At 40.8% G+C, this 25,809-nt stretch overlaps 3 protein-coding genes across 4 annotated transcripts in view; 2 read left to right on the top strand and 1 right to left on the bottom strand.

Moving 5' to 3' along the window:
• itga10 (integrin, alpha 10) overlaps positions 1 to 11,784 on the top strand; it is a 31,939-nt gene extending 20,155 nt beyond the window's left edge. Inside the window, exons 9-30 of one of the 2 annotated variants that reach the window (XM_085423038.1) lie at positions 2,380 to 2,545; positions 3,724 to 3,797; positions 3,887 to 4,031; positions 4,414 to 4,562; positions 4,706 to 4,849; positions 5,009 to 5,215; positions 5,296 to 5,426; positions 5,629 to 5,795; positions 5,904 to 6,046; positions 6,150 to 6,260; positions 6,348 to 6,433; positions 6,514 to 6,655; positions 6,762 to 6,854; positions 6,973 to 7,049; positions 10,115 to 10,204; positions 10,296 to 10,380; positions 10,485 to 10,598; positions 10,669 to 10,773; positions 10,864 to 10,977; positions 11,062 to 11,157; positions 11,240 to 11,353; positions 11,453 to 11,784. In XM_085423038.1, coding sequence (XP_085279164.1) covers positions 2,380 to 2,545; positions 3,724 to 3,797; positions 3,887 to 4,031; positions 4,414 to 4,562; positions 4,706 to 4,849; positions 5,009 to 5,215; positions 5,296 to 5,426; positions 5,629 to 5,795; positions 5,904 to 6,046; positions 6,150 to 6,260; positions 6,348 to 6,433; positions 6,514 to 6,655; positions 6,762 to 6,854; positions 6,973 to 7,049; positions 10,115 to 10,204; positions 10,296 to 10,380; positions 10,485 to 10,598; positions 10,669 to 10,773; positions 10,864 to 10,977; positions 11,062 to 11,157; positions 11,240 to 11,353; positions 11,453 to 11,506 — 2,607 coding nt within the window. In that variant the 3' untranslated portion in view covers positions 11,507 to 11,784. Of the gene's footprint in view, positions 1 to 2,379; positions 2,546 to 3,723; positions 3,798 to 3,886; positions 4,032 to 4,413; positions 4,563 to 4,705; positions 4,889 to 5,008; positions 5,216 to 5,295; positions 5,427 to 5,628; positions 5,796 to 5,903; positions 6,047 to 6,149; positions 6,261 to 6,347; positions 6,434 to 6,513; positions 6,656 to 6,761; positions 6,855 to 6,972; positions 7,050 to 10,114; positions 10,205 to 10,295; positions 10,381 to 10,484; positions 10,599 to 10,668; positions 10,774 to 10,863; positions 10,978 to 11,061; positions 11,158 to 11,239; positions 11,354 to 11,452 lie in introns of both variants that reach the window. The other variant, XM_085423037.1, reaches the window with a different exon arrangement.
• Positions 11,785 to 11,882: 98 nt separating this feature from the next.
• Positions 11,883 to 19,435, bottom strand: polr3c (polymerase (RNA) III (DNA directed) polypeptide C). Its single transcript, XM_085423039.1, has 13 exons — positions 19,297 to 19,435; positions 16,701 to 16,847; positions 15,649 to 15,913; positions 15,002 to 15,306; positions 14,758 to 14,862; positions 14,044 to 14,217; positions 13,883 to 13,934; positions 13,712 to 13,772; positions 13,466 to 13,616; positions 12,639 to 12,740; positions 12,468 to 12,517; positions 12,203 to 12,352; positions 11,883 to 12,107 (listed from the first exon to the last, which is right to left on the bottom strand). The coding sequence occupies exons 2-13, from the start codon at positions 16,845 to 16,847 to the stop codon at positions 12,026 to 12,028; spliced, it is 1,644 nt and encodes a 547-aa protein (XP_085279165.1). The 5' UTR covers positions 19,297 to 19,435; the 3' UTR covers positions 11,883 to 12,025.
• On the top strand, positions 19,336 to 25,723 carry rnf115a (ring finger protein 115a). Its single transcript, XM_085423041.1, has 9 exons — positions 19,336 to 19,601; positions 21,672 to 21,730; positions 21,970 to 22,024; positions 22,169 to 22,452; positions 22,602 to 22,670; positions 22,759 to 22,831; positions 22,907 to 23,000; positions 23,844 to 23,959; positions 24,626 to 25,723. The coding sequence occupies exons 1-9, from the start codon at positions 19,449 to 19,451 to the stop codon at positions 24,743 to 24,745; spliced, it is 1,023 nt and encodes a 340-aa protein (XP_085279167.1). The 5' UTR covers positions 19,336 to 19,448; the 3' UTR covers positions 24,746 to 25,723.
• The last annotated feature ends 86 nt before the right edge of the window (positions 25,724 to 25,809 follow it).

Genomic DNA, 25,809 nt, shown 5'->3' with positions numbered 1-25,809 from the left:
ATGACCCACTTGGGTCTACTAAAATAGCCAACTGGGAACAAAAACTCTTCCTTTCCAGCCCCACCCGACCCCCTCAACACACAGAAAAACACCGAGTGGTGGCGTGGTTTGTTTTTGAGAGCCAGACAGACTCTAGTTGGCAGGACTGGTTGCAGACCCCTCCCTACCCACAAGAGAAGCAAACGAACCTAAAGGCTCCGCTGGAACCGCAGAAGAGGAGAACATGAGCCAAGCATGCAGGAAGAGTGGCAAAGGGCCACTTTGGAAACAGATGTAGATTAGAGAAGATCAGATAAACTGATCACTGACTGGAGAAGCTTATTTACAGTACGAGTCAGTTTCAATAACTTGTTCTGTTGAAACAACGAGTAAGCCCTACCTCTGGAACAATAAATCCCGCAGTTTAATCAAGCCATCATCAGTGAATATTCTCCCATGTCTCCCTGAATCTGCTTCCTTTAATGTTTCGCTACAGGAAAACATCTAAGGAACTAATTTCAGTCTGTTCATTAAGCAGTGGTGGGCCAAGATAGAAATGTTCTTCTAGCAGCTTTTAGTGGTATCAGAGCATGCAGATAAGTCTGTAGCGTTTCTGTGATTGTTAAAGGAAAATGTTAAATATTCTTTATAATAGTTTGAGCTATAATCACAGAAATCTGTTACTTTGAGATAATTATTATTTTCTTAACATGATAAGAAGCTGGATCTTCCACAAAGATTCAAAGCTCTGTACAGAATCACCATATACATTTTTTACTTATTTATTTTACAACAAAATACTTTTTGTTCAACATTTTTTGATCCATGTTTTTCCTCTTATCCACACTCAGCCTGCATTGGCTCTTTGGCCCACCAAGGAGATTCGTTACTCAGCATAACCCCTGGTTTGGTCTGTTAGGACACCAGCAGTTCCCAGTTAGGACTAAATTCAAAGCACAACTGATTCTGGTGATACTGATGAATCTTGAAAGTTGTTTGGATTCATCATCCACAAAGCAAATGATGAATTATTTTCATTCAATAGTTTTGAATGAAAATAATTAATCAGCCAAACTAGTGGGCAAACTAACGCCACTCTGAAAATCCAGTAGCAGCTATTACAGCCACTGTTTCTCTGGATAACAGTTTTAATATAGACCATTTACCACACTTAAGGAAAGTGTGTGAATCATAGAGAAAAATGTCTCTTAAAAAAAGACAAAAGGTTTGAGAAGTACAGATGAAATTTTATTGTGTCTATGATACCAGAAACTCTTTGGCTCCAAAAATCACCTGGAGAAAGTAATAAAATATGCTGCAGAAACAAAATACTTTGTGAACCACAGTTTCATGGAGGGAATCAAACAGGTAGTGACAGATATTTAAGGTGCTGCTAGAGCAGACATTTTATACACAGTCACAGACTTAAATATTGAAACAAACAAACAAAAAATGGCTGAAGCAAACGACAGTGAATGGGGTGGGTTTGGTGGTTTGAATGTTTGCCCAAAAAAGTCAAAGTGATGAGAGGTAATTATTGCTTATAACAGCAGCCATGTTTTCATGTTGCTCTCTGTGCTGCAGCCCGTGTGTGTGCGCAGTGAAAATGGCTCGCCAAGGGGGTCGGAGCTCTCAAAACAAGAGCAAAAAAAGCGCCCGGTCACTGAAAACTGTGTTTTTTACATCAGTGCAGCCCAGAGGCTAAAGCATTTAGGCAGCACCGTATGTTTGGAAGCTTGTAAAGTGGAAACAAACCAATCAGAAGAGTTACATTTACTTTACAGTTCTTCTTTCCCTGTTGCCCTTTTATGCCCATGCGAGAGCTCGCAGTATTTGGCAGTCTGCGTGGAATTTCTCAACTTCTACAAGTTCATAATGTACATATTTATACGCAGGCTCGCCTTTATGTTACACACTGCACCCCTGCCCTTTGAAAACAGAGGATTTCCTTAGTTTGCTTGGCAGCTAAAGTCACAGGGGGAGATCTTGGGTTTGGTTTCTCTTATGGAATTTTCTCATTTGTACTTCAGGCGTTAAGCCATAAGCCTTTGCCGCTGCAGTATATTCTCTGGATCAGTCATCTCTTCACCTCGCAGCTAGGCCTGTGCTCCTCATTTACAAATCTCTGGTGGCTGCCTTTTTCTTCCATCTTATGCATTCCACTCGATTTGTTGACTTTGGTATCACTTAATTATTGGTAAATGACACAGAAACTGGCACATCTCCAAACTCAGTCGATTTTACTGATAGTCACAGCAGAAACATGGATGAGCAATTGCTCTGATACCTGCTTGTATACATCAGAATTTCATCTGTGGTCTTTCATCAATACTTTGCTGAGCTTGTGTTATGTGCTCATTCATTTCCCATGTGATCTTTTACCTTTCTGACTTTCTTCAGGTCCTGGGTCATTACATCCGGAGACAGCAAGACCCTGAAACTTTCATTAAGGAGATCAAGTTCATCGCCAGCGACCCTGATGACAAATATTTTTTCAATGTTACGGACGAAGCTGCGCTCAACGACATTGTTGATGCACTGGGAGATCGCATCTTCACTCTTGAAGGTGACTTTCAATCCACATGGTTTTTCAGCAGTTTACCTGCTGTGTTGTGCTGCATAAAATGTGCTAGCTGTTGCTCACAAGCAAGAAAGACTGAATGGTTGCACAGTGCTGTGAAAAAGTCTTGAGTGGCCACTCAGACTTTCTTTTACATTTTCTTGTACATTTTTAAAGTGGTCTTGAGCAATAGTTCTTCAGGGTTTTCAAAGGTCTCTCAAAGTTTTTGTTTGGACATTGGCTGCTCTTTTTACTAATTTTCAGTTCTGCCCATGCACCTGAGGAAAGTTGTTTTGTTTGTGAAGCCAGTTAACACTGAAGCATAAAAAGGGTACCTGACTGAATGGATGAACCAGTGTTGTGTCTACACACAACAAATACATAAAAATGTTTCCCCGTTTCTTTGAATATACAGAAAAAAACTTAGCATAATGTGCAGTGTGTTCTTAAAAGTTTTTAGGAAACTGGACATGTGTAGAGCAAAAGAAGCAGTGCAAGGGAACAGTTTCTGAAAGTCCAGACACAGGACAGGAGAGATCCACCTGATCCACTGAAGCCTCGTTGGAAATCAGAAAGTTTTTCATCCAAATTGTCATCTATGTGTACAAAGCAGACCAGGTGACAATGACCCTCTATAAAATACAATGGAGGCCCTGAACTCCAACATTAGTGAAGCACTGTGGGATCAATGTGCCAGAGAACAGAACAAAAGGCAGAAACATCCAAAGAAGAGCTCCGAATGTCCTTCAAGAAGCCTGGAGAACTATTCCCGAAGACTGCTTACAGAAAACTTGCCTATGAGAGTTCAGACTGTGTTGAAGAATAAATGTGGTGAAATTAAAGAAATGATAGCTTTCTATCTGTCTAATTGGCAAAGAAAATTACATAAGGAAAGAAATGTGTGGGGAGGATGTACATGGATGAACAAAGCAGTGAAAACTGAAAAAGGGCATGTTCAGCTGTCATAGTATTTGTGGGAAGATGATAGGAAGGACGATGAAAAGCGATGCCACCCTTCAATGTTCAGGGAAATCTGAGAGGAAGAGACAGGAAAAAAGGAAATGTCTGCCACCTCCAGTGTCTGTCTTCAGTGTGAGTGAGGATGCCAACAATCAGAAAGAGAGAGGAAAGGGAAGGGAGGAGATGGGCAAAGGAGCACGGAATGACTTGTTTTCCTCCTTTAGGTACGCTGGGTTACAACGAGAGCTCGTTCCACATGGAGATGTCTCAGATCGGCTTCTCCACGCACACTCTAGATGTAAGTCCAACTTTATTTAATTCTTTGTGAGCCAGCAATTAGTTGAGTTTTATCTCTGCACATCATTCATTCCCTGCTCCATTCTTCAGGATGGCATTTTGTTTGGCATGGTGGGGGCCTATGACTGGGATGGGGGTGTGTTGAAAGAAGGGACCAATGGGCGAATCGTGCCATCCAGAGAGGCCTTTGAAAGCGAGTTTCCTCTGGAGCTCAAAAATCATGCTGCTTATTTAGGTAACCACACATCATACCACCAAACATGACACTGAATGCTTTGGTTTTTGCACTTACTGTGTGTGGTATTGAATAAAAAATAGAAAAAATTAAAAAAAAACTATCTTCATTGATGAAACAATCATGTAATGGCTCACACTTACCCTGGTATTACAAACGCAGATGACCATATTAAACCATACTGGAGAGTGTGAGTCGTCCCCACTCTCCTAAAAAGAATGGCAAATATTGGTTTATAAAATATCAAATAACAACTTTTTTCAAACAAAGTAAACATTCCTGGTCTTTCCGTTTAATATAAGATACAGCATTAATGTAACTCTTAAAGAGCCTTAGATTAGGTTTTCAGTGCTGAATGAGGTGTGTTCATACGCGTTTCCAGGTTACACGGTGACCTCTGTGATAATTGGTGACTGGAAGAGGGTGTATGTAGCTGGAGCTCCTCGATTCAAACACAAAGGCAAAGTCATTCTGTTTGAACTCAGCGATGAAGGCGATGTCAACATTGTGCAGGCGCTTAATGGAGAGCAGGTAAAGCCCTTGTTTGAGTCTCCCTTCAGTTTGTTTTTGCTTTTAATATTTCAGCAGCAAACAGTAGGAGTCTGATTTCTCTGGGTTAAAGCAAGCGCTCCCCCTGCTGGCGGTAAGATGAAATAACATGTATCTGTGTTTAGATTGGCTCGTATTTCGGCAGTGAAGTGTGTGGGCTAGACATCGACCAGGATGGCATCACTGATGTCCTTCTGGTTGCTGCTCCAATGTACCTTGGGTCAGGAAACAAGGAGGCTGGACGAGTCTACATCTACACTCTCAATGGAGTAAGACAGCAGCAGCATGGATCGATCACCTTCATATCAGTTATTATGAAAACATTCCTGTCATATACAACAATGAATGATATCCCTGTTTTTCTCCTACAGGGTCTCCTGTTACCATCCACTCATCTTTCTTTGTTTCCTCCTCTTCGTCTCTCACAGGAGGACATTTTTGTATCCAATGGAACGCTGAAGTCAAACAATAAGTCCCAGGATGCCAGGTTTGGTTATGCACTGGCACCCACTCCAGATCTGAACCATGATGGCTTCACGGATCTGCTGGTGGGAGCCCCACTGGAGGATGAACACCGGGGGGCCATCTATGTTTATCACGGAGACGGTATTTATGTCATCCACAACTATAAACAGGTATCCCCCTTTTTACAACTGCAAGTTTTACTGGTGCATCTCAGAACTTAGACTAATTCCTGTCTCTCTCCTTATCACAGCGGATAGCTGCATCATCAGTTTCCCCCTCCCTGCAGTATTTTGGCCGAAGTTTGAATGCTCAATTGGATTTGGATGGAGATGACCTAATAGACTTGGCAGTGGGAGCGCAGGGAAGTGCTGTACTGCTCAGGTGGGTAGGATGGAAAGTGTAACAGGCAGAAAGCAGTGCAAGCAGTGTTAGATAATGGAGCCATATAAAACATAACTTGTGTATCATCTATAAACAACAAGTTCCCACATTTAGAATCATAACAAAAATTTCTACTGGCTATTATAACTGTGCACATAAATGGATAAATACTGCTTTTTGAGACTGTCCCTTCTGTCTCTAGCTCTCGCAGCATCGTCCAGATCAATGTGAGTCTGTCCTTCCAGCCGCACTCCATTAATGTCATTCAGAAGACCTGCCAGAGAGGAGGCAGAGAATCCGCCTGTCTCAATGCCACCGCCTGCTTTACAGCCGTGTCCCGCTCCCCAAGACCACGCAGCAACAGTTTTGGTTGACACATTTATATATATTTTATACATATATGTATATATTTTATAAACCCTACATTAAGTAGCCTATCGATGGAGTTTTTGCCTCAGTTGCATGATTTCTCTTCAGATCTGTGGGTGCGGGCCATGTTGGATGACAGGAAGTTGTCAGCACGGGCGCTGTTTGATGACAGCTCCCACCGACAGACCCAGCTGGCTGTACGAGCCCAGACAGGGAAAACTCTGTGCTACAGACTTCCCTTCCATGTCTATGTGAGTGTCGGTACACACCTTCCATCTTTCATTCATACACAGCAGGATGGGAAAGTCACATTTCTTTGGTTTTTTTTTTACATTTTTTCTGTCTTCAATGTAGGACACAGCAGATTACATTCGTCCTATCAGCTTCTCACTGTGGTTTAAGATCAACAACACAGAAAGTGGTCCCGTGCTGGATGAAGGGTGGCCGACTACTATCAACAAATCTGTGAGTGGCACAAAAATTAGCGCTATATATCCTTGTTGTTGTCCACATTCGTTCAACATGCTGCTCCTGCCTCCCATACCTGTCCAGATCCCATTTTTTAAAGACTGTGGTGAGGATGATGTGTGTACAACTGACCTGGTGCTACAGGCACACATGGACATCTCTGGGACAAGGTACAGAACTGAGATATTCTGGTGTTCCCTCTCTTCCCTTTTTTTGGTCTCAGTGAGTTTTCATTGTGTTTCCTCCACAGACAAAAGCCTTATGTGATTCGCAGCCCTCGTAGGCGTCTGGCAGTGGAGGTGCAGCTTCAGAACAGACTGGAAAACGCCTACAACACCAGCCTGACGCTGCACTACTCACGCAACCTCCACTTCTCCAGCCTTAGCATCAGGGTAAATACAGCACATGTACTGCTATTACATGAGGGACCATGTAACCATAAACATCTATCTACATGCACAGATCCTCTCTTTCTTCGTGTCTTTTCTTTCATCGTAGGAGGTTGCCCACTTCAAGATCGAGTGCACAGCTCTTAGCGCCAACAGCCACTCATGCAATGTCAGTTATCCAGTATTTCGCTCCCAGTCAAAGGTACGTTCGTGCTGAGGAAATAGCTCCATCAATCACTCAACTCAGCCCACACATACTTCTCTTCCTCCAGGTTAGATGTGGCACTTCAGCAAGTTGCTGCTCTCTTTTTTGTTTGCAGGTTAACTTCCTGTTGGAGTTTGAATTCAGCTGTACATCTTTGCACAATCAAGTGAAAATGAAGCTCCATGCATCCAGGTAGCTGTCTGCAAAGTAGCATGCATGCACACGTGTTGAGATGCTGGAGTATTTACAGATGAGGACAATATTTGAAAAAAATATTAGAAAAACTGACTGTTTTTTTTTTTTTAATTGAGCCATAGCACCAATCAGTGCTGTTCAGTGATGTGCTTTAACTTTGTAATGGTCAAAACTTGTAAAATTAAAGGTTATCTTTCAATTTGCACACAATATAAAACCTACAGCAAAGGTTTGAGCTGTCACTTGAGAAAACAGCATGCAACAAACAAAATACCTCAGTTTAGACTTGAGAAAAAGAATTATTGCTGCTCACAAGTAAGAAGTATCATCACAAAATTCAAATAGAGCCAAACAGTACAGAACAGAAAAGACTGGCAGAGGTAGGAAGTGAAAGATTTCAAATACTCTGGAAAGAAAACTAGTGAGAGATGTGTCAAAAAAAAAAAAACCCAGAACAACTGCCAAGAGACTATTGAATGACTTAGCCAAGTCAAGATATGTAATCTCAAAGAAGATAGTCAACGCCACCCTGGGCAGGAATGGACTAAAAGAAAGCACAAAAAACGCCACTTCTACATAAGAGACATCTTCAAGCCAGACTAAAGTATGCTAAGAACAACCTGCAGAAATATTTCATACTGGGATAAACTGGAGTAATATAGAATAAACTGGAATAAGCTGGAATTTTATGTGTACTGGAAGTACGTCCTGTGGTCAGTTAAGACGAAAACTAGAGTTCTTTGGCCACAGAGATGCTGCTTGTGTTTGGAGAAAGAAGGACGAAGCGTACAACCCAACAAACATCGTCCCCACAGTGAAACAGGTGGTGGGTTTATTATGCTGTTGGGATGCTTCAGTGTGCCTGAAACTGAGAACCTCATCAAAGTGGAAAGCATTATGAAGAAAGAAGGATATGTGAAGTTTTTAAACAAGCTTCACGCAGTCAGCAGCTAAACTGGGTTTGGGCTGTCACTTGGGGCCCGTTCTTCGTACGTCGCTTACTACATCCAAGATCAAATGACACATCCAAGATCAAATCATCGCGCTAACCGTGAGCTCGCTAATTCGGTTCCCCGAACACACCTGCTGTTGACGATTAGTACAGCTGGACGCAGTAATGTGACATCACTGGGTGTCATAAAAGGGGCTACGCATCGATAGTAGAAACATTGATCGGCAACCCTCTGATTGGTCGGCGAAAATGTCGAAGGAGCGCGCTCGGCTCGGTATTTTTCGGCAGCAGAGCAAGAACTCCTGAGTGAGGGATTTCAGGAGTTTCAGAGTTTAATCAGAACGCAAGGGAACACTGCAAAGGCTGCAAAAGCAAGGAGAGAGGGCTGGCAGAAAGTTGCTGACAAATTAAACTCGTAAGTAATTTAATAATAATAATAATAATATATTGGATTTATATAGCGCTTTTCAAGGCACCCAAAGCGCTTTACAATGCCACTATTCATTCACTCTCACATTCACACACTGGTGGAGGCAGCTACGGTTGTAGCCACAGCTGCCCTGGGGCAGACTGACAGAAGCGAGGCTGCCATATTGCGCCATCGGCCCCTCTGGCCAACACCAGTAGGCGGTAGGGTAGATTTATTATATTACACTATATTATCCAATATTATATTACATTATATTATATTGTTATATTATATCCTCTTTCACATTAGAGCCACAACAGGACCCACTAGAACATGGGAACAAGTAAAAGTGAAATATAAGAATATTCTACAGAATGGTAATATTTATCACTTATATTGTTTTTAGTCTCTTGGAAAGAGAGCCTGAAATAATCTGTTTGTTTGTTTATAACAGCAACCAAGAAAAGGGCAGAGCAAAAAAAGACAGGTGGTGGTCCTGCACCCCCTCGTCAACAAGTTGGTTAAGTAAATAATATCCTCACGGGAAAATCGATATCTCTCTATGAGCACACTGTCGCGCTGAGCTAAAGGATCCTGTCTATCCCGCAATATACGCTGAATTCTGAAGACTCTCCTTATCAATCTTGCACCTTCCGCAATGGGTGGCTCGCGTATACGGACAGGACATGGCTGCAACAGGCTTCCCAAATCCACCTTCGCTTTTATAGCCGTGGTCTCTCATCTTGATTACACGAAGTAAATTGCAATTACTACGCTGAAATCTGAATTACATCTGTAATAATCACATACATGTAATAGAATGTTAATAGTACATTTCCCTTTTTTAGGAAATGACCTGTGTGAAATCAATAAATGGATCAGGTGCTGCATTGTCTTTAGTTACATTGATGTTTTTTATTTATGGTGAAACAGTGGTGGAATATCGCTGTTGCTTTCGTATGATGACGCGGACATACCTGCGTGGCCGCGATCTAATCCTGTTTACATAAAGTAAACCTGCTCCCGAGCAGGTTTACGCTTACGGCTCTGTTGCTATGACAGCAAGTCCCGGATGAGCTTCGGGGAACCGACTGATCCAGGATCACGCGAAATCGTCAACAATCTAATCCGGCTAACCTACTTAGCGAGGTACGAAGAACGGGCCCCAGGTCTTCCAACACTACAGCGACCCAAAACATACGCTGCTGGTGAATCACTGGCTCCAGAAGACCAACGTGAACTTTACTGACTGGGCTGCTTAAAGCTATTGCTTGGATCCCACTGTAAATCTGTGGGGTGAACTAAAGACCAAGGTCCATGCCAGAGGACATCAAATGTTGAGAGATTGGGCAAAGAAGAATGTGCTGGGATTGTTCAGGAGATGCATGCGAGACTGACTCCAGCTTGTTTTACAGCAAAAAAACTGGTATTTTTTGGTTTTTGTGAAATAATTTTATCTATGTGTGCAAAGTAAAATATTGTAAGCATTCAAAATAAAAGTAAGATGTTTGGAAAAACCGTGTAAAAAAAAAAAAATCCTTACTCTGTTTAACAGCACTTGGGAAACACTTAAAAAAAGAAAATTTAATAGGGGGGCTAATAATTCTGTCTTCATCTGTTTGCATCCACGTTTTGAGATGCTGGAGTATTTAGGAGACATTTAAACTGAGACGCTTTCGTAACCCTTCTTTTGTCTTACAGTGACAGTGTGGAGAGACAAGACACTTTGGGGGACAACAGTGTTCAGCTCCAGACTTTTGTTCAGTATGAACCAGACCTTTTTGTTAGCAGGTGTGTTTGTACAGCATCGATCTAGTTAAGCTCAACTCATGAACTGGTTTATCTCTGCATTTATGTGCTGATCTTTTCCCTGTTTTTGCAGTGAATCTAATTTGAACCGCTATGAGGTCCATCCTACTCGGACAATGTCGGAAGCAATTGGACCAGAATTCTACACACATCTCAGGGTAAATGTATATCCTCTATATAGGTCCCAATAAAAACATATAATTATAATCACAGTAAGAAAAATAAGACAAGGCAAACTTTTTAGCTTTGTTTGTGTTTATAGCTGCAGAATCTCGGCTGTTACTCTGTGAGTAATCTGGAGCTGCGTCTGCATCTGCCCTCTGTGGCTGCAGGTGACAGAGTCTTCATGACTGTCACCGATGTCTTCTCAATAAACGTGAGTACTGCTTCTGTGTATTCTTATCATGCTTTAAAATCGTACCTGACATATGTAAATTACCCCGTAGGTCACGGTGAACTGCAGCGTGCTCAGTGATGCAGCACAGCTGAAGGCCAGACAGGGAGATGTGCGCCCCCTTCATCCTGAAGACATGATGCAGGATGACATGTTGGTAAGGGCCTAAATTGCCACAGAGCTGCTGGTGAACACTGCAAAAGCAAAGATGTTAATATGGCTCATGTTTACATGTTTTCGTGTGTAGAACTGCAGCAGGTCATGGTGCACAGAGGTCGTGTGCCAAGTCAAGCAGCTTCCGAGAGGAAAGGATGCCATCATTCGGGTCAGCCGCAGAGTTCATGATGATTTTTTCAGAAATGTGAGTAACAAAACATACGCAGATTTTTAAATTGTGCTCCTGTGGCACAAACATTGGTCATAATCTGTGTGCCTCTTCCTCTAGGCCAAATATAAGTCAGTGAAGATAATAGGCGTATATCGACTCACAGCTCAGGAGACTAACCTCATTACTTTGAGCGCAGGAACAGTCTGGAGGGAGGTAAGACCCAAGAGAATCCTGAGCAGCACAATATGCATAAAATTAATTTCCTCTAATCTCTCCCTTCATCTCTTTTCCTTAGACTGTGCTGGAAGTGCTGAAAGGCCGAGCTATTCCCATCTCGCTCTGGATTCTGATTGGTAGCATCATAGGGGGTTTGCTGCTGCTGGCCCTCATTATTTTCATACTGTGGAAGGTATTTGGAGCTGAAATTTCACATCAGATTCCTTCAAGAAAATATCAGAAAGTAGTAAATCTGTCTCAATTTCTTGTTTTCTGTTTGTTTTTTTATCAGCTTGGATTCTTCACACGCAAACAGAGAGAAGAGGATGAAAACCATGAGGACTGAGCAAAACTTCTGCTGCCAAGAACACACTCATCTGCAATGAAGACTGTCAGATGAGTAGAGCCCTCCTGGCAGACACAAAGATAGTCCCGAGATGGGCCTTCAGGACCAAAGAGTATCGGGGAGGGGGTTCAACAGTAATGCGCTACCCACTGTTTCAAGGGTCAGGGGCACTTATGTAAATAATCTTTTTCTAATTTTAAAGTAATGCAAAGTGTATTAAACCACAGTCCTTCTATTTAACTTGCAGACATTTTTATGGTTTTATATTTCAGTCACTTGATTCTTCAGTTTTTGTTTGTTCTTTAATTAAAACAGTTAAAGACAAATTCTTGTTCTTTATTTATTCACTGCTGATGTAAATGTAATAACAAAAAGGTAAAGCAAAAAAATCTGATTTTATTTCAGTCCAAACAGAAACATCCGAGCTATAAACTATAAAACAGTCATACTTGACACGCACGCAGAAATCATACACAAAAATTAACTGCATGGATGAAATATAAAACTCCAAAGTATAAGTCATGAAGATGCATTGGTTGAGTTGATGTAGGACTCTAGAAGAAAGATGGTTTCATCTACTTGGTTTTCTGCAGAATCTAACCTAAAGGAGAAAAAGACAGTGAAAAAAGGACTTGATTAAACCACCGAAGAGCCTTGTCGCCTTTAGAAAAGAGAATTTCTGTTTTGCCTTCCTACTTATTGATGTGAAGCCTTAAGGTATCCAGCTGTTGCTTTTCAGGAGCAGTGATCATCTCCTCGACTTCAGTTAGCTGCTCGGGCTCGGCCCCGCTGACCTGCAGAGATGCCAAGATGGCTTCGATTCGCTGAGATTTCTCCAGCAAGCGCCTGTAAACCAAAAACCGTCAACCCATTTCTTTGTGGCAACGTGCGTGCCAGACAAAAGATTTTATCTGCCTTGCAGTGAGATGCATCAAAATATATCACTAATGAAAAGACTCACTTGCTCTCTTTGGTCTCAAAGAGGCGTCGCTCTACGAGGTTGGCTACGGTCTGCAGAAGGAAAATATTTAGAGATAATGTTACCGGAGGCAAATACCAGAATGAAAGACAATTAGCTGTCTTCTTCTGTTCAGAACTCTAAAGGCTACATGTAATGAGTTTACTGTTTTACCTTGTAGCAGCTCTGGAGCAGCATTCTTGCAGTCGGGAGTTGATTAACAGTGTAAAGATAGAAGGTGCGAGAGGGAGCGTAGTCAGGAGTCTTTGGGATTTCCTGAAAAACAAGGGGGGGGGGGGGGGGGGGGGGTTTGCATGCCTGTCGCACTTACATGTTTCAGATCATCAAATAATATTAGACAGAGATAAGCTGAGTAAATACAAAATGCAGTTCTAAAGAAGCACCTATATATTACATATCACTTGAACAGAAGCTGTCTCACAAAGTGAAATAGGCTGAAAGTTGTCAAAAAGCAAAGCATCACGATCTAAAGAAACAGCTGAGAAACAAAGTCATTGACTTCAATCATGGAAAAGGTTACAAGACACTTCTAAGGCTTTGGGACTCCAGCGAATCACAGTGAGCGCCATTGAGAGAGATCCAAGAACAAAACACCTGCTGACCAAAAAGAGCACAAACCTTGACTAACATTTGCCAAGAAAACATCTTGATTATCCAAGACTCACTCAGTTTATGCAGTAGCTTGTGCAAAGGTTTAGTCAAAGTCCAGACTTAAATCCAACTGAGATGCTTTTTCATGACCTTAAACTGGCTGTTCGTACTGGAAAAACCTCAAATTTGAATGAATTAAAATATTTCTGTAAAGAACATTGGGCCTCCACAGTGAGGAGGCCCAATGTTGAAAGACTCATTGGCAAATTATTGCAAATGGCTGATTGCAGTTCTTGCTGCCAACAGTGGCACAACCAGTTATGTGGAGTTTGCATGTGTGGGTTCTCTCTGAGTACACCGAAACAACTAACAGTCCATCATCCGCATACCTGTAGCTGGACCAGGTTCTGTGACAGCAGTGTGTACAGCATGTCTTTAGCCTCTTTGGCTGGAATCATAGCAAAGTCCTCCACCTGCTTCTGCTCCAGGTGACGTTTTCTTAGCAACAGACGAAAGATGCGAGCCGACCGGGAGCCAAACCTGATGTCAGATTAAGAGTGACTTCAGTAACACGAAGCTGGTGATAATAGGACACTCACAGCTATATATATTATTTAACATACACACCGGCTTACCTCTCCTGTACTACAGACTCGAGTGTGGCCCGTGCCAGATTGGCCAGTGCTCTGTGCAGATCTGAGAGAGGAGCTTAGAAAAGCAACCGTGATTCCTGAATTAAATCATATCAACCAGTGTGCTGCTTCATAGGAAAATGCTCAGGACCTTTTAAATCTGAAAAAGGATACTGACAACAAACATCCCTCCTCCGCTTTCACCAGCCTTCCCCACAAACTCCATCTTAAAAAAGAGGAGGAAAAGAAGATATAGACATTGTGTTTTTTGTTTATTTAAAAAACAAACAAACAAAAAAGATCAGAAAACATAATATGGTGTTTGCAGATCATACCGGGTCATCCACCAGCAGAGTGAGGTACTGGTCTAAGATGGGTCTGAGGATGTTGTAGCTGGGTGGGAGGGACCTGAAGATCTCATTGGCTGAGAGGGGCTTTGTGCAGGTGGCCATGGGCGAGGTTGTAACCTCACTCATCCTCAGCATGGTCCTCACTATTTCACTGCTAGTCTGCATATTGAGGATTAAGAAGATAATTAGTCATTAAATTCTTAATCAATCACAATAATAAATCATTCTAGTATACGCACATATACTATACTATATATGCATTTATAGTGACTATAACATGCTCTTTCACAATAAGAGCAGGCTCATATCATCGCTACTCATAATGACTTCTTCATTAATTGAATTAATGACATAACAGTGGCATCCATATTTTCTTATGAATGACTAAGCTTCGCACTAAGGACTCTCAGGTCTGGAGCTCCCTGCCTGAACTACTAATGCCTGCATAACCAGCAGCAGCTTTAAATGTATGATCAAAATGTACCTTTTATTAATAAACTATTTCTCTCTACTGTGTTTTTTGTGGACATTTGTTATATTTCTAATGTTGTAGCATATTTTGTTTTTCCTTTGTAAACCACATTTTTAAAAGGTGTTGTGTACATAAATGAACAATAATAATCAACAAAATAATCTTCATAACGCAAGAAAGTAAATGAGTGTCCTTAAATTAAAAATTATAATACTTTTTCCCATCACCTGGTCCAGCTTGTTTGCAACAGCACTGATGATGGTCTGATCTCTAAAGTGGAGATGGAACCGTTCAAAATTCACCTGCCAGTAAATCCCCTCGTCACCATGTGTCTGAGCCGAATGAAGCAGAGCATATGAGAGGCAAACAGAGAAATAAAAGGTCACATGAATGATAAGCGGGAAGGTAGATATAATGGACGGAGGACATTGCAAATTTGTTAAAGTAACCAAAAAGGTTAAAAAAACTAACCTGTGGATCCATTTTGGCCCTTTTTGCGCTTCTTTGCTCCTCTCCATCCTCACTGGCGAGCTGGCGTTTGCCCCGCCCTATGAGTGTCACACTAGGTACCTTATAGCATTCTGGGAAGCTCTCTGGTGTGGGTGGGGCAGTGTTAACGGGAGCAGCCGGAGTACCAGGAGTGGCAGGAGTCTCACTTGGAGCAGAACTGTCTTTATTTCCCACTCTTGGCAATGGAGGGCAGCGCTGAAGAAAATGGGTCTCCACCAGTTTGGAAAAAGTCGAGGACACTTCACTGTAATCCATGGTGAGGCCCTCTGCAGCAACAACAGAGAAAAAGTGGTGTTACCCAAGTCATATTTAATTCCCTTTTCACACAGCTAAATTACAAAGACAGTGCAAGTACTAGAGTCTCTAACAAAAGTCCAACATTGATAAAGTCAAAAGAGATATTAGGACTTCTGGTTCACTCACAGGCCTCCAAGTTTTTTGGGAGATATTCATTTGAAACCTTAATTGCTAATCCTGACATTTTTTTTCCACATAAACATTTAAACACTGGTTGTAGCAAATGGCATGTCCATCTACTAGACCAAAATCCAGCTGTCAAAACATCCACTGATAGAAGTATGTGTTCTTTGCTTGATGCCAACACTGACCTGCCATGTTCTGCGTGAGGCGGTCTGCCACCGTCTTAACGGTGCTGCTCATCGTCATGTGGCCTCTCTGTAGTAACTCCTCTATGATCAGCTCTCCTGTGTCACCATACAGGGTTTTTGCAGTGTAGATGTATCGTGGGTAGCGGAGAATCCTAAGGATTCGGTCACAGCTGGCGTGATACTCTGTGGGGCTCCCGGGTCCTTTGCGGCCTGAACTGAATGTAGAGGCACCGTGTTGCACGAGGACACACAGAGACTTCTTCACCTGGATTTGGAAATAAACAAATGAAAGAAGGGAAAAAGTTTATCGCTTCCTCTGATATTTAATATAACTGACAACGGTCAGGTAAAGACAGAATTCAATGCGATTCAAGTTTCACTAATGCAGAGAACAACAACAAAAAAAGACATTTTCCTTATTTTCATTGTCTGGTTTCCTAGCTTAGATGTTGTTGTTTCTAGATCCACATTTCTTTTGAGAAAGGTAAAATTGACAAAACTTGACTGGAGATTAATAAGAGTGTAAAATATGTGACCAATGGCAGGCTAATACCTATAATCCACATCCAGTGAGTTAGACTATGCACCACAAAGCATGAAGGTCTCTGCAGAAGAACTGCAGCTTAACCATTTTTTTAAAAATCTATTCTAATTAATAAGGTAAAAGTAGGATTTAATGAGGTAACTCCAAATTATGTGCGCTTTTTTGCCTTTTTTCCAGTGTATTATGCTCAGAAAACTACATCTTTGCTTCTGTTCGTTATGCAAAGCTCCATTCAACTTAATTACCATATGCCCTTAAATGCTACTTTGTACTGTTCTACACTTGTTAGACAACTGTGTAACCCCTACACTATGGAGCCATCTATCATATCTAATTAGCTTTTTATAAAATAATAATTCTAACAAATAAAAATGTAAGACGACAGAATTTTCAGATAAATGGCCATAAAGCCATAGCTGTTGGAACACAGTGTTATATAAATAAATACAATAAATATAAACTCAGCAAGCTTAACAAGCCGAGGCAGAGTTGGTGTAGTACTCCTTACCAAGTCCACTGAGAGGCCAGTTTCATGAATGATGGTTCTTAAATTTTGTGCTCCACATTTGAGCAGGTGTGTTCCCACTTTCTCAACCACCTCTCCAAAGTGCTCCCGCAGCAAAAGACCACACAGGCGCACTTCTTGGGCTGTCATCTGCACAAACAAAAGAACAGGAACACACAGGTGATGAAAGGTCTAAAATCTAGTATAGCTGTAAGTAACTACTTATATCAGTACAAAAACAGCATTCCAGTATTCCTCTATATTCCTTTAATATAGTGTCATTTTTCTTAACACCTGGATGTAATAAACCTGAAATTAGAATCATATCAGGATACAAGAGATCTGTAATTTAAGGTTAAATAAGTCGCCCCCTGCAAAAACCAAACTCTTATCTCTGTAAAGACTAACACATTTCTACAGAGAAGTAAATGCTTTTTATGGAGTGTGTGAAATATATTTTTATTATGACGGAGGTGGACTGCTGTTGCTATGTGCAAATCACTGGTTGCTATGTGTTCATATATTAAGATGTACATAAAACCCCATAATAATTTGTGTCCCCTTACTAGAAGGTGCAAACAATATATGGTTTCTATCTACAAGAACACAAAAAAATATAATTCAAAAGGGGAGAATTAAAAAAGGAATGCTAAAATAAGCAATGTAGGATGTGTCTCTAACAGTGGACTTCTCACACGCTTGAATCACATGCATCACTTTTTTTTTTAACTTGTTCTATACCAACTTCAGACTCAGAGACTCTGAAGCACAACAGAAACTGAAAACCCTTTTTTAACAACAAAAACAACAAACAACAACAAAAAATGATTAGGAATCAACAAAGACTTGGATCTATAAGCAAAATCTGTGTCACTGCCATCAGCAAAATCTTATCATACTCATCCCTAGTACAGATCAGTAGGCAAAATCCTGAAGCAGCTAACTTCAAACAAACAATAACATCTTACTCATTAATAATGATAATGTTATTAATAATGGGAACCGTATGACCTAAAAATACTCATGATAAGGCCTGAAGCCCTATCAACAAATTGGTCCATTTCCTGGTAATTGTATGAAATTCATCAGCAGCATTAAGACCAACATGGGCAGCAAGTACAGCATAAAAACTACAACATCTGATTTATAGTTAATAATAAATCATTTTAGGCCAATGTTAGCACCATCACCTCACATCAAGCAGGTCCTGGGATTGAATCTACTAGCCAGCTTGGGATTTGAAACAGCTGGGGACTTGAAACACTGTGGGTTCGCTCTGGGTACTCCAGCTTGCTCTCACAGTCCAAAAATTTTGTTCACATTGTAAAACTGATTTAAAATATATTACCTAAATTAGTTTGCCAACAGCATGAACAGACCAAACAATACTTACAGCACTGGCATGTAATATTGATAATAAAATGCTTGACTTTTTGTACAGTTGTAGCTAAATTAACAATGACAACTCCACAGTTTCTCCCTCCCCTCTGGCTGAAGTCCACATATCTTGCTTGACATGCAATACTTTCTTTCCAAACTCACAGCAGTAATCTCACTCAGTCTTTATAACATTAGTTACCTCTGTATATCTCTCACACTCAATAGTACCACCATCCTGGTTACGTCATCCATCGACATCTTTAACTCCCTTCTCAAGTCCATCCAGAAATTCACTTTCTTACAACATGCCTGTACTTCAGGAGTTTCACTGGCTCACAGTTAAATATCCTATTGATTACAGAACATCACTCTGCAACATCCCTCTGAAATTCTGCACATCAACACACTCATCCACAATCCCAGATTTTCTTCTTCTCTCGATCTCATCGCCCTTTTCCTGTTTGACTACCATGAGGTCTAGAGGCTTCATTTGCTCTGTTCCTCGCCTCTGGACTTGCATCCGACCAGAAATCCACAACACTGACTCTCTTCATTTTTAAATCTCGTCTCAAAACTGGCATATGCACTCTGACTGTCTTCCACCTATCATATTAAACCTCTGCTCTTACTGATTTTATATATTGTTTTATTGACTTGATCGATCTTTTCTTATTTTTATATTGTTTTTCAATTCTTCAGCGTAAAGTAACCTTGGTTGTTTTGAAAGGCGCCTAATATCACGTATTACTGTTATTATTACCGACTGTCTCTCCACACCTCCCTACACTCGTGTTTCCAAGTGTAACTGATTTGTCACAAAAAGAAAATGTGACACAAAATGAACGCAAAAAAATTACTGTTTTATTTTTCAGATTATGTCGATATATTTCGATAGCAACCACATTATTTTTGGTAGTTACAATCTGACAACAGAACTGGTCTTATCTAGGCTAAAAGTTGTACTGCACATTACTGAACAGAAACAACAAGTTTCCACTTAGATTTAAGCGACTGCAGACCTCAGTTATATTTAAACCACTGTTGATGAATTTCTAAGTACATGTGTAAATGACACATTGTGCAGAAGCATCTTTGTCGAGTACAGAAAATAGTTTTGTCTAACCCCAAGTTAACCCTGTGAGCAGTGCATGCTAAGCTAACTGAAAAGCTAACATTTACAGCTGACCATTTCAGCCGTTCTTTAACACTTTAAACAAACCTTTTAAGCTGAGAAGTTTCTGAACATATGCTGCTTTTATTCTCCGTCACCCGCACCGAACACTTCACGTGCGGCTTCTTGACGTCAACACACGAACACTTTTCCTTCCGCTCCTCGGTGAGCTGGGACTCCAGCCAGCGGCGCCGCGGTGCATGCTGGGCTGGAGGTGGACGGCTGCCTTCGGTTTGTGGAGGACCGACGTCAGTGTTTGTGCTGCTCTGGGGAAGATGGCGGAGGCTGCGGCTGTTCCCCCGCATCGGTTTTTCTGTCACTGTTGTAAAGGTGAAGTAAACCCCAAACTACCGGTAAGCAAGAGGCTTTTCTTGTTTATCTGTCAGACTCTTTTAGAATACGTCCGGCTGACAGCTCTGCCTCACCGCTAACGGCCATTTGTTCCGCTTGCTTTCTCGCTACAGCTAAACACCAGCTAGCCTGTTAGCAGTTAGCGACGTCTGCTGTTGTTAACTCACTAAAATAAACTCCAGCTACGAGCTCCGTCAAAGGAAAGGGGTGGGGGAAAAAAACTGACATTAAAAGCAAATATCGACAGGTTTTGTTAGACTTTCCTAGACGTTTCTGTCAAAGCAGTGTACTCGAAGCTCTGCTGTGACAGTTCGGGGGATGTTGTGTTTTTCCTCAAAACAACAAGGACTTGTCGAAAACATTTGCGTTACTGCTGCCTTTGTTTAGTGCTTCACACTTAACTTTAGTTGCCTGACAGCTGGTTAGTTTTTAATTTCCGATAAAAACGCAGTGTTGACAGGACGAGTTGGGGGATTTTTGGAAACATAGTTAAACATGTCGTATTCAGTTTCAGTTTTGAAGTTAAAAGTAGAAGCTAAACTCTGGACTCAATGCTGACCTAAACCGTGACATACTTAGCAACTTTAACGTGTTTGAAACATGTCATCCACGTCTTAAATAGTATGGCGTGTGTTTGTATTCAGTGTGTTACAAGTATATTAAATACAACAACCTAAAATTAACCTACTCCAATACAAGGTTAGGGTCAGCTGTAGCTTTCTCACAGTTCTCAGTGGCACTGTTTACTACTGTGGTGTTTTGTGTTTTGTAGGTGAAATCTCAGATCCCCCCCCCCCCAATAAAAAATAATTAAAAAAAATTGCTGGTTGTCATAGTCCTTTAAGAAAGTATTTTTTGTTTGGACAAAAATAATCTTATACTGTGGACAAACTCTGCCCTGTTTAAATAAAAAAAAAAATTACAATATTCACAATGAACTGTTGACTGGTTTTATATCACCACTAGAGACACATTAATCTTTTATTTTTATGATCCAGCTGAGGGTAATTCCAGTCCTCCTTGTCACTGACTCTAAAGTGTCCCAGGCACAGTCAGTCCTATGGCATGTCTTCACTGAGCTAAGTGACTCCAACACCTAAGATTGTCGACCTGTGCTACTACAGTACAGCCCAGGCACCAGTCCTCAGTCATCTGTCCGTTTTATTCAACAAACTGTATAATCTGTGAGGTTGTCCAATTTGACACTCAACTGATACAAACTGTTTTGCTTACGGCAAAGTTTCTTAACACGTTTTAACCACAAAATTCATTTTAGATCCCCAAATTTCTCTATGCTGTGCGAATATGAGTTTTAAAATTGTCATGTGAACTTAAGCATGGTATAAGCATAATACAAAAGGCTGGTATTTTTGTGACCTACTTTTAATACACATATGCTGTTCAACAAGGGTATCGCTTTAATCTCTCATAACCCTATCTGTATATTAAATGACCCCGCTTCTATCCTGTTTTCATGGTTTATAAGTCTGTGCTTTTAGTGTACAACTGCACCAGCTGCACAAATAAACTGGTAGCAGTGTTTTCCTCATTCTGTTACACAGGTTTTCTATAACGCCTCTCTTTAGGTGTGGTTGGCAGACCAGCTCTACCTACTTGGTTGCATTCACAAAATACAGGCCGTCACACTTCTTACTGATATTATCTGGCTGTACTTCTTTGTGTGCCATATTAGGCCGCAAAATGTCTTTACGTGCTGTAATTATTTTGTGGAATGGATGCTGATTTGACAGTGATGGAATATTACCTTTTGTCACATCTCATTTTCACACATGCAAAGTGGTGTATAGTTAACCAACACAAACAAATACTTTCAGTTGATAGTGTAATTGAATTTTAATGTAAAAAATTCCAGGTATTTATTGATTCCTGATTTTATTTTATTTTTCTGTGAGAATTGATATAATTGAGAATAGAATATTTAAATTACTGGATAGTTTATGTAGTATGAATAGTTTGAATAGTAGGGTCTAGGAAATTAAAAAAATAAATAAATAAATAAAATGAATTTTTCCTCTTCTATTTGACTCTTACATGGCTCAATCTATTTCTAGGAGTACATCTGTCCGAGATGTGACTCGGGTTTCATTGAGGAAGTAACAGAAGACTCCAGGTAAGAGGTTTTTGTATTATCGTCACTATCCATTTCACTTCTCTAGACAGCATATGATGTCTACACACACACAGGCTTTAGCTGGAACAAGAGCATGGACATGTACTGAAGAACGCTGATGTTGCACTGTTGTAACTTGTAGGCTCACTCTGCAGTTTTGTTCCAGGCTTACGCTACAGCTGAACAGTGCATGTTGCTAATAATGAGTCTTTTGTCCCCTTGTGCGCTGTTTCCCTCAGTCTCCTAGAGGTCGGCGCCAATGGGCTAGATGACACAGCCACACAGTTTGCAGAGGTATGACATGATCTGAAAGGTTTGGGGCGTTGAGGAAGGAATACGGGATAAAGAGGTTTAATTAACATGATTGTATGTTTTACTTTACTTAATCTTTTCCTTTTCTTCTGTTACTGTTCTTTTCTTTATTATTATTTCATCAAGCTATGGCACCTCTTGTTAGTCGAGCGGCCATTTACAAGAGACATTGACAGCCCAGACTCAGAACCTAGGCTCCCTGGTGGGCGCCTGGGGAGTTTCGGTGACCTAGGAGGGTTAGGAGGGGGACCAATTGGGGGATCTGTCCCAGCAGGCCTAGGAGGATCTATGGGGGGCCTACTAGGAGCTGGGGAACACTGGGGACCAGGACGCCCCCCTCGTCTGAGCAGCCAGAGGAGATACCGGTCTAGAGGCAGCAGTAGGCCAGACCGCTCGCCTGCTGTGGAAGGGTGAGTAACACACTAGTTCATCATTTTTCCTGGCTCTATTCTCTGCCTTGAATACTCCCACTTATAATGACAGTGCTATTTATGCTTTCCCCCGAACCGATCTTATTTTTGGTAATGACATTAACTGCTGTACATTTTCTGTTTGTCAGGATTGTACAACAATTTCTTGCTGGTCTTTTTGCCAACTCTGGAATCCCTGGCTCCCCTCCCCTGTCATGGTAATATGACATTATAGAGCAACAAGGTGTTACTACAATTTAAAATAACATTATTATTATTAAAAAGGTCTATTTGTGTTTCGTTCAGGACAGGGATGCTGCACTCTAACCCTGGGGATTATGCATGGGGGCAGGGAGGATTAGATGCTGTGATAACACAGGTAAACAAACTATAAAATAGTCTACAAAATTTGTGTTCTTCTCATGTATTTACATATGTGCCCGTGTCTGTGTAGTTACTAGGTCAGCTGGAGAACACAGGACCTCCGCCAGCAGAAAAGGAGAAGATCTCTTCACTCCCAACTGTCAATATTTCTCAGGAACAAGCCGGTCAGTCACCTCTGATTATCTTTTTTCCTTCACTGTCCCCTGATGTTTCTTTATTCTGTCCTTGAAATACAAATTGCAGTTTTGCCATTGCTCGAGTTGTCAGGTCAAACCCCTATTTATTACTACTACAACTAAGTTTGTGTTTTAAATAGTGGTCGCACTATTCATACCTCTTGAAGTCAGTGTGTTGTATGCTGTCCGCTTACAAAATAATCAGTAATGCATTCCAGAAAAATGTTAAACCAAGTATTACTTTGCTTTAGTTGTATATGTGCACTCATTGACATGTTTCCATATAATGTTTTATTTTTACTTGTTTTCAGCTTTGAAAAAAAATAGCTAAGGACAAAGTGTCCATTTTGTTGATACATAGTTGTTTCAAAATCTTCACAGCACTTAAATGTCTTGTATACACTTGCTGCCTGTTAGAAGGAGCTTCTGAAACTGTGCCTGTTAGGGACGAAATGCCCAGTAGCCATGACAATATATATATTTTTGCTTCCTGGTCTTTCACCTCCCCAATTTTCTTTCCTCTTTTGGCTCTGTTCTTCTTGACTTCCTCTTCTTGGTATGCTGTCCTATTTTACCCACTCAGCTGTAACTGTGTGACTAGTTATGCTGTCCAGTTGCTGCAGGACTGTTGATAGCTGACTTTAAGGCATAGATGAATGTCCAGGTGCATTCTCAGGACTTTGTGTTATTCTCTGTTGAGAAGTGTAATGTATATCTCCTCAAGAAACGTAGCTGTACCACTTTGTAAACATGTGTGAAGCTGTCTCAATCAAAAATGACAAGGGTGTTGATGTCAGGAAAAGATTTAAAAACACATATCCTCTTCAATAGATTGCTGTATGGAATGCCCTGTATGCAAAGAGGACTTTAGAGTTGGAGAGCCCGTCAGACAGCTACCCTGTAACCACTTCTTTCACTCAGACTGTATAGTACCGTGGCTGGAAATGGTGAGTCACATCAAAAACGTTGAATTTTTATTAAATATAACCATACCAGAGACCATACATGACATTGAGGATTCTATGTGTTATTTATTCACTTTGCATTTGAGAGCATTCAGATCTACAGGAACCTCAAATATGTGATTTGATTATCTGAGTCATGATGGAAATGCCATGTAGGTGGGACCTGAGTAACACTTAGCTTAAATTGATGATAATGGAGTGGAACTGATGAAGTGTTGTTTTAATGCCACTTCTGTATGCTGAATAATGCTTCCCGATAGTTTATTTATTGCAATGATACAGTCAGTGTTTTTATTATTGCATGGTGCTTTTAGTATGTTATCCTCCTCTGTGAATGTGTTATTTTGAAAATCTACCTGGAATTTGCATGGGACAAAAGGTTAAAAAAAAAATTACAAATCTGAAAATTTGTTTGCATTCATCTTCGAGTTATTTGATATTAGCAGTTGGGAAGCTGTGGATAGCACATAATTGGCTGAGCAGATTGAAACATTTTTAAAAATGAGTCACAATCAAAGACAAAGAGCAGACTGACGTCATTTAAAACAGGCCCGAAATAATGTTCCACTTATTAAAACTCTTCTCAGACACTTGTGAGAAAACTGTGCTTAGCAACTGTTTTCTGCATTTTGTTCTGTGGCCGTGCAGCATGACACATGTCCAGTGTGTAGGAAGAGTTTGAACGGAGAAGACAGCAGCAGCCAGCCCCCATCAGAGTCCCCCTCGCTCTCCACGGACCCTCGCACACAGGAGAGATGGTCCTTCTGAGACACCCACCTGTCGCATCCCTTTAGTTCTCCTCGCCTACATCAAGCAGCCCACTGAGAAGACAAAATGCTTCTCATTTCCCTCTGTTCATCTCCGTTGCAGTCATAATCATCTCTGTCTGAGTTTTTGTATTTTTACTTTTTATTATAATGCCTTTCTCCTCACCTGTGTACCAATGCAGACGTCTTAAGAGTCAGTTAAGTTCTGATTTATCTTTTTTTTTATTGCCTAATAACAAACCAGCCTAGATTGTTTATCAAGCCCATATCCTCTGTACTTTGAACCCCCCAGGAAACTGCTTTCAAATCTTTTCTTTAAATATACTGCTGCAATAGACTATGGTGGAGAAATACCAGACTTCTTCATGCTTTTCCCTCTTTATTCATCTTAAGATTACCTAAATCCTGCAACTGAGCCCTGTAAGCATATGAAAAGACTGTAGGTGATTTTTTTTCACTCTACGCATGCACAGAGGCAACCCATAACAGCATGAACACCTTTATCCCTGAAATAAATGCTGTTTATGAAGGGTCTGTATAATGTTCTTTGTTGAGATTGTGTCAGGAAGATGTCGAGTGACTGTTGATATGTTAGTGTTTAATTGGATTGGACTGTAAAGGTGTTTATGTTTTTGTGTGCACACTCTGCAGTGTTTCAGGAGCACGACAGTCTTGTATAGGAATCATGTGGAGTTGCTGCTGTAAAATGGTCACAAACAGGTCGGACTAACTACAGAGGAAAGTAAGGGATTCAAGACACCTTTCAGAACTCTTCTAAATCAGAAGAAAACAAAACAATTACCCATAGTACCAGCAAGGGAATAAAAATAAATCCTCAGAGCTTGGCCCCATATACAATGCTTCATATTTCAACATGCTCCTCCTGGTGTGTATAGTATAAACAGCTGGCATCCCTCTGTCATTTTATTCCTGTTTACGACTGTCTTTTGTTTCACATTTTATCACTGTTTGATGTAAATAATTTTAGTCCAACAACTTAAAATTTGCAAAGAAATAAACATGAGAATGGAGGCCCAAATGTGAAATACTTGGTAATGAAACTGT

Source organism: Rhamphochromis longiceps, linkage group LG11 (genome assembly GCF_057381845.1).
Source record: "Rhamphochromis longiceps isolate RC_006_pf linkage group LG11, R_longiceps_female_GT1.1, whole genome shotgun sequence".
In the NCBI taxonomy this organism is placed as follows: Eukaryota; Metazoa; Chordata; class Actinopteri; order Cichliformes; family Cichlidae; genus Rhamphochromis; species Rhamphochromis longiceps.
Note: the sequence above shows the minus strand (reverse complement) of the source record. Positions and strands in the feature narration are given on the sequence as shown.

Bases quoted from the DNA above. Each gene is read 5' to 3' on its own strand.
- rnf115a (XM_085423041.1), top strand. From the start codon at position 19,449: ATGCTGGGCTGGAGGTGGACGGCTGCCTTCGGTTTGTGGAGGACCGAC. The intron at 22,025-22,168 runs GTATGACATGAT...TATTTCATCAAG, and splicing joins CAGCCACACAGTTTGCAGAG to CTATGGCACCTCTTGTTAGT. The intron at 23,960-24,625 runs GTGAGTCACATC...GTGGCCGTGCAG, and splicing joins TAGTACCGTGGCTGGAAATG to CATGACACATGTCCAGTGTG.
- polr3c (XM_085423039.1), bottom strand. From the start codon at position 16,847: ATGACAGCCCAAGAAGTGCGCCTGTGTGGTCTTTTGCTGCGGGAGCAC. The intron at 13,773-13,882 runs GTATCCTTTTTC...CTCCTCTCTCAG, and splicing joins AGGAGGGATGTTTGTTGTCA to ATCTGCACAGAGCACTGGCC. The intron at 12,353-12,467 runs GTGAGTCTTTTC...TTTGGTTTACAG, and splicing joins TTTGAGACCAAAGAGAGCAA to GCGCTTGCTGGAGAAATCTC.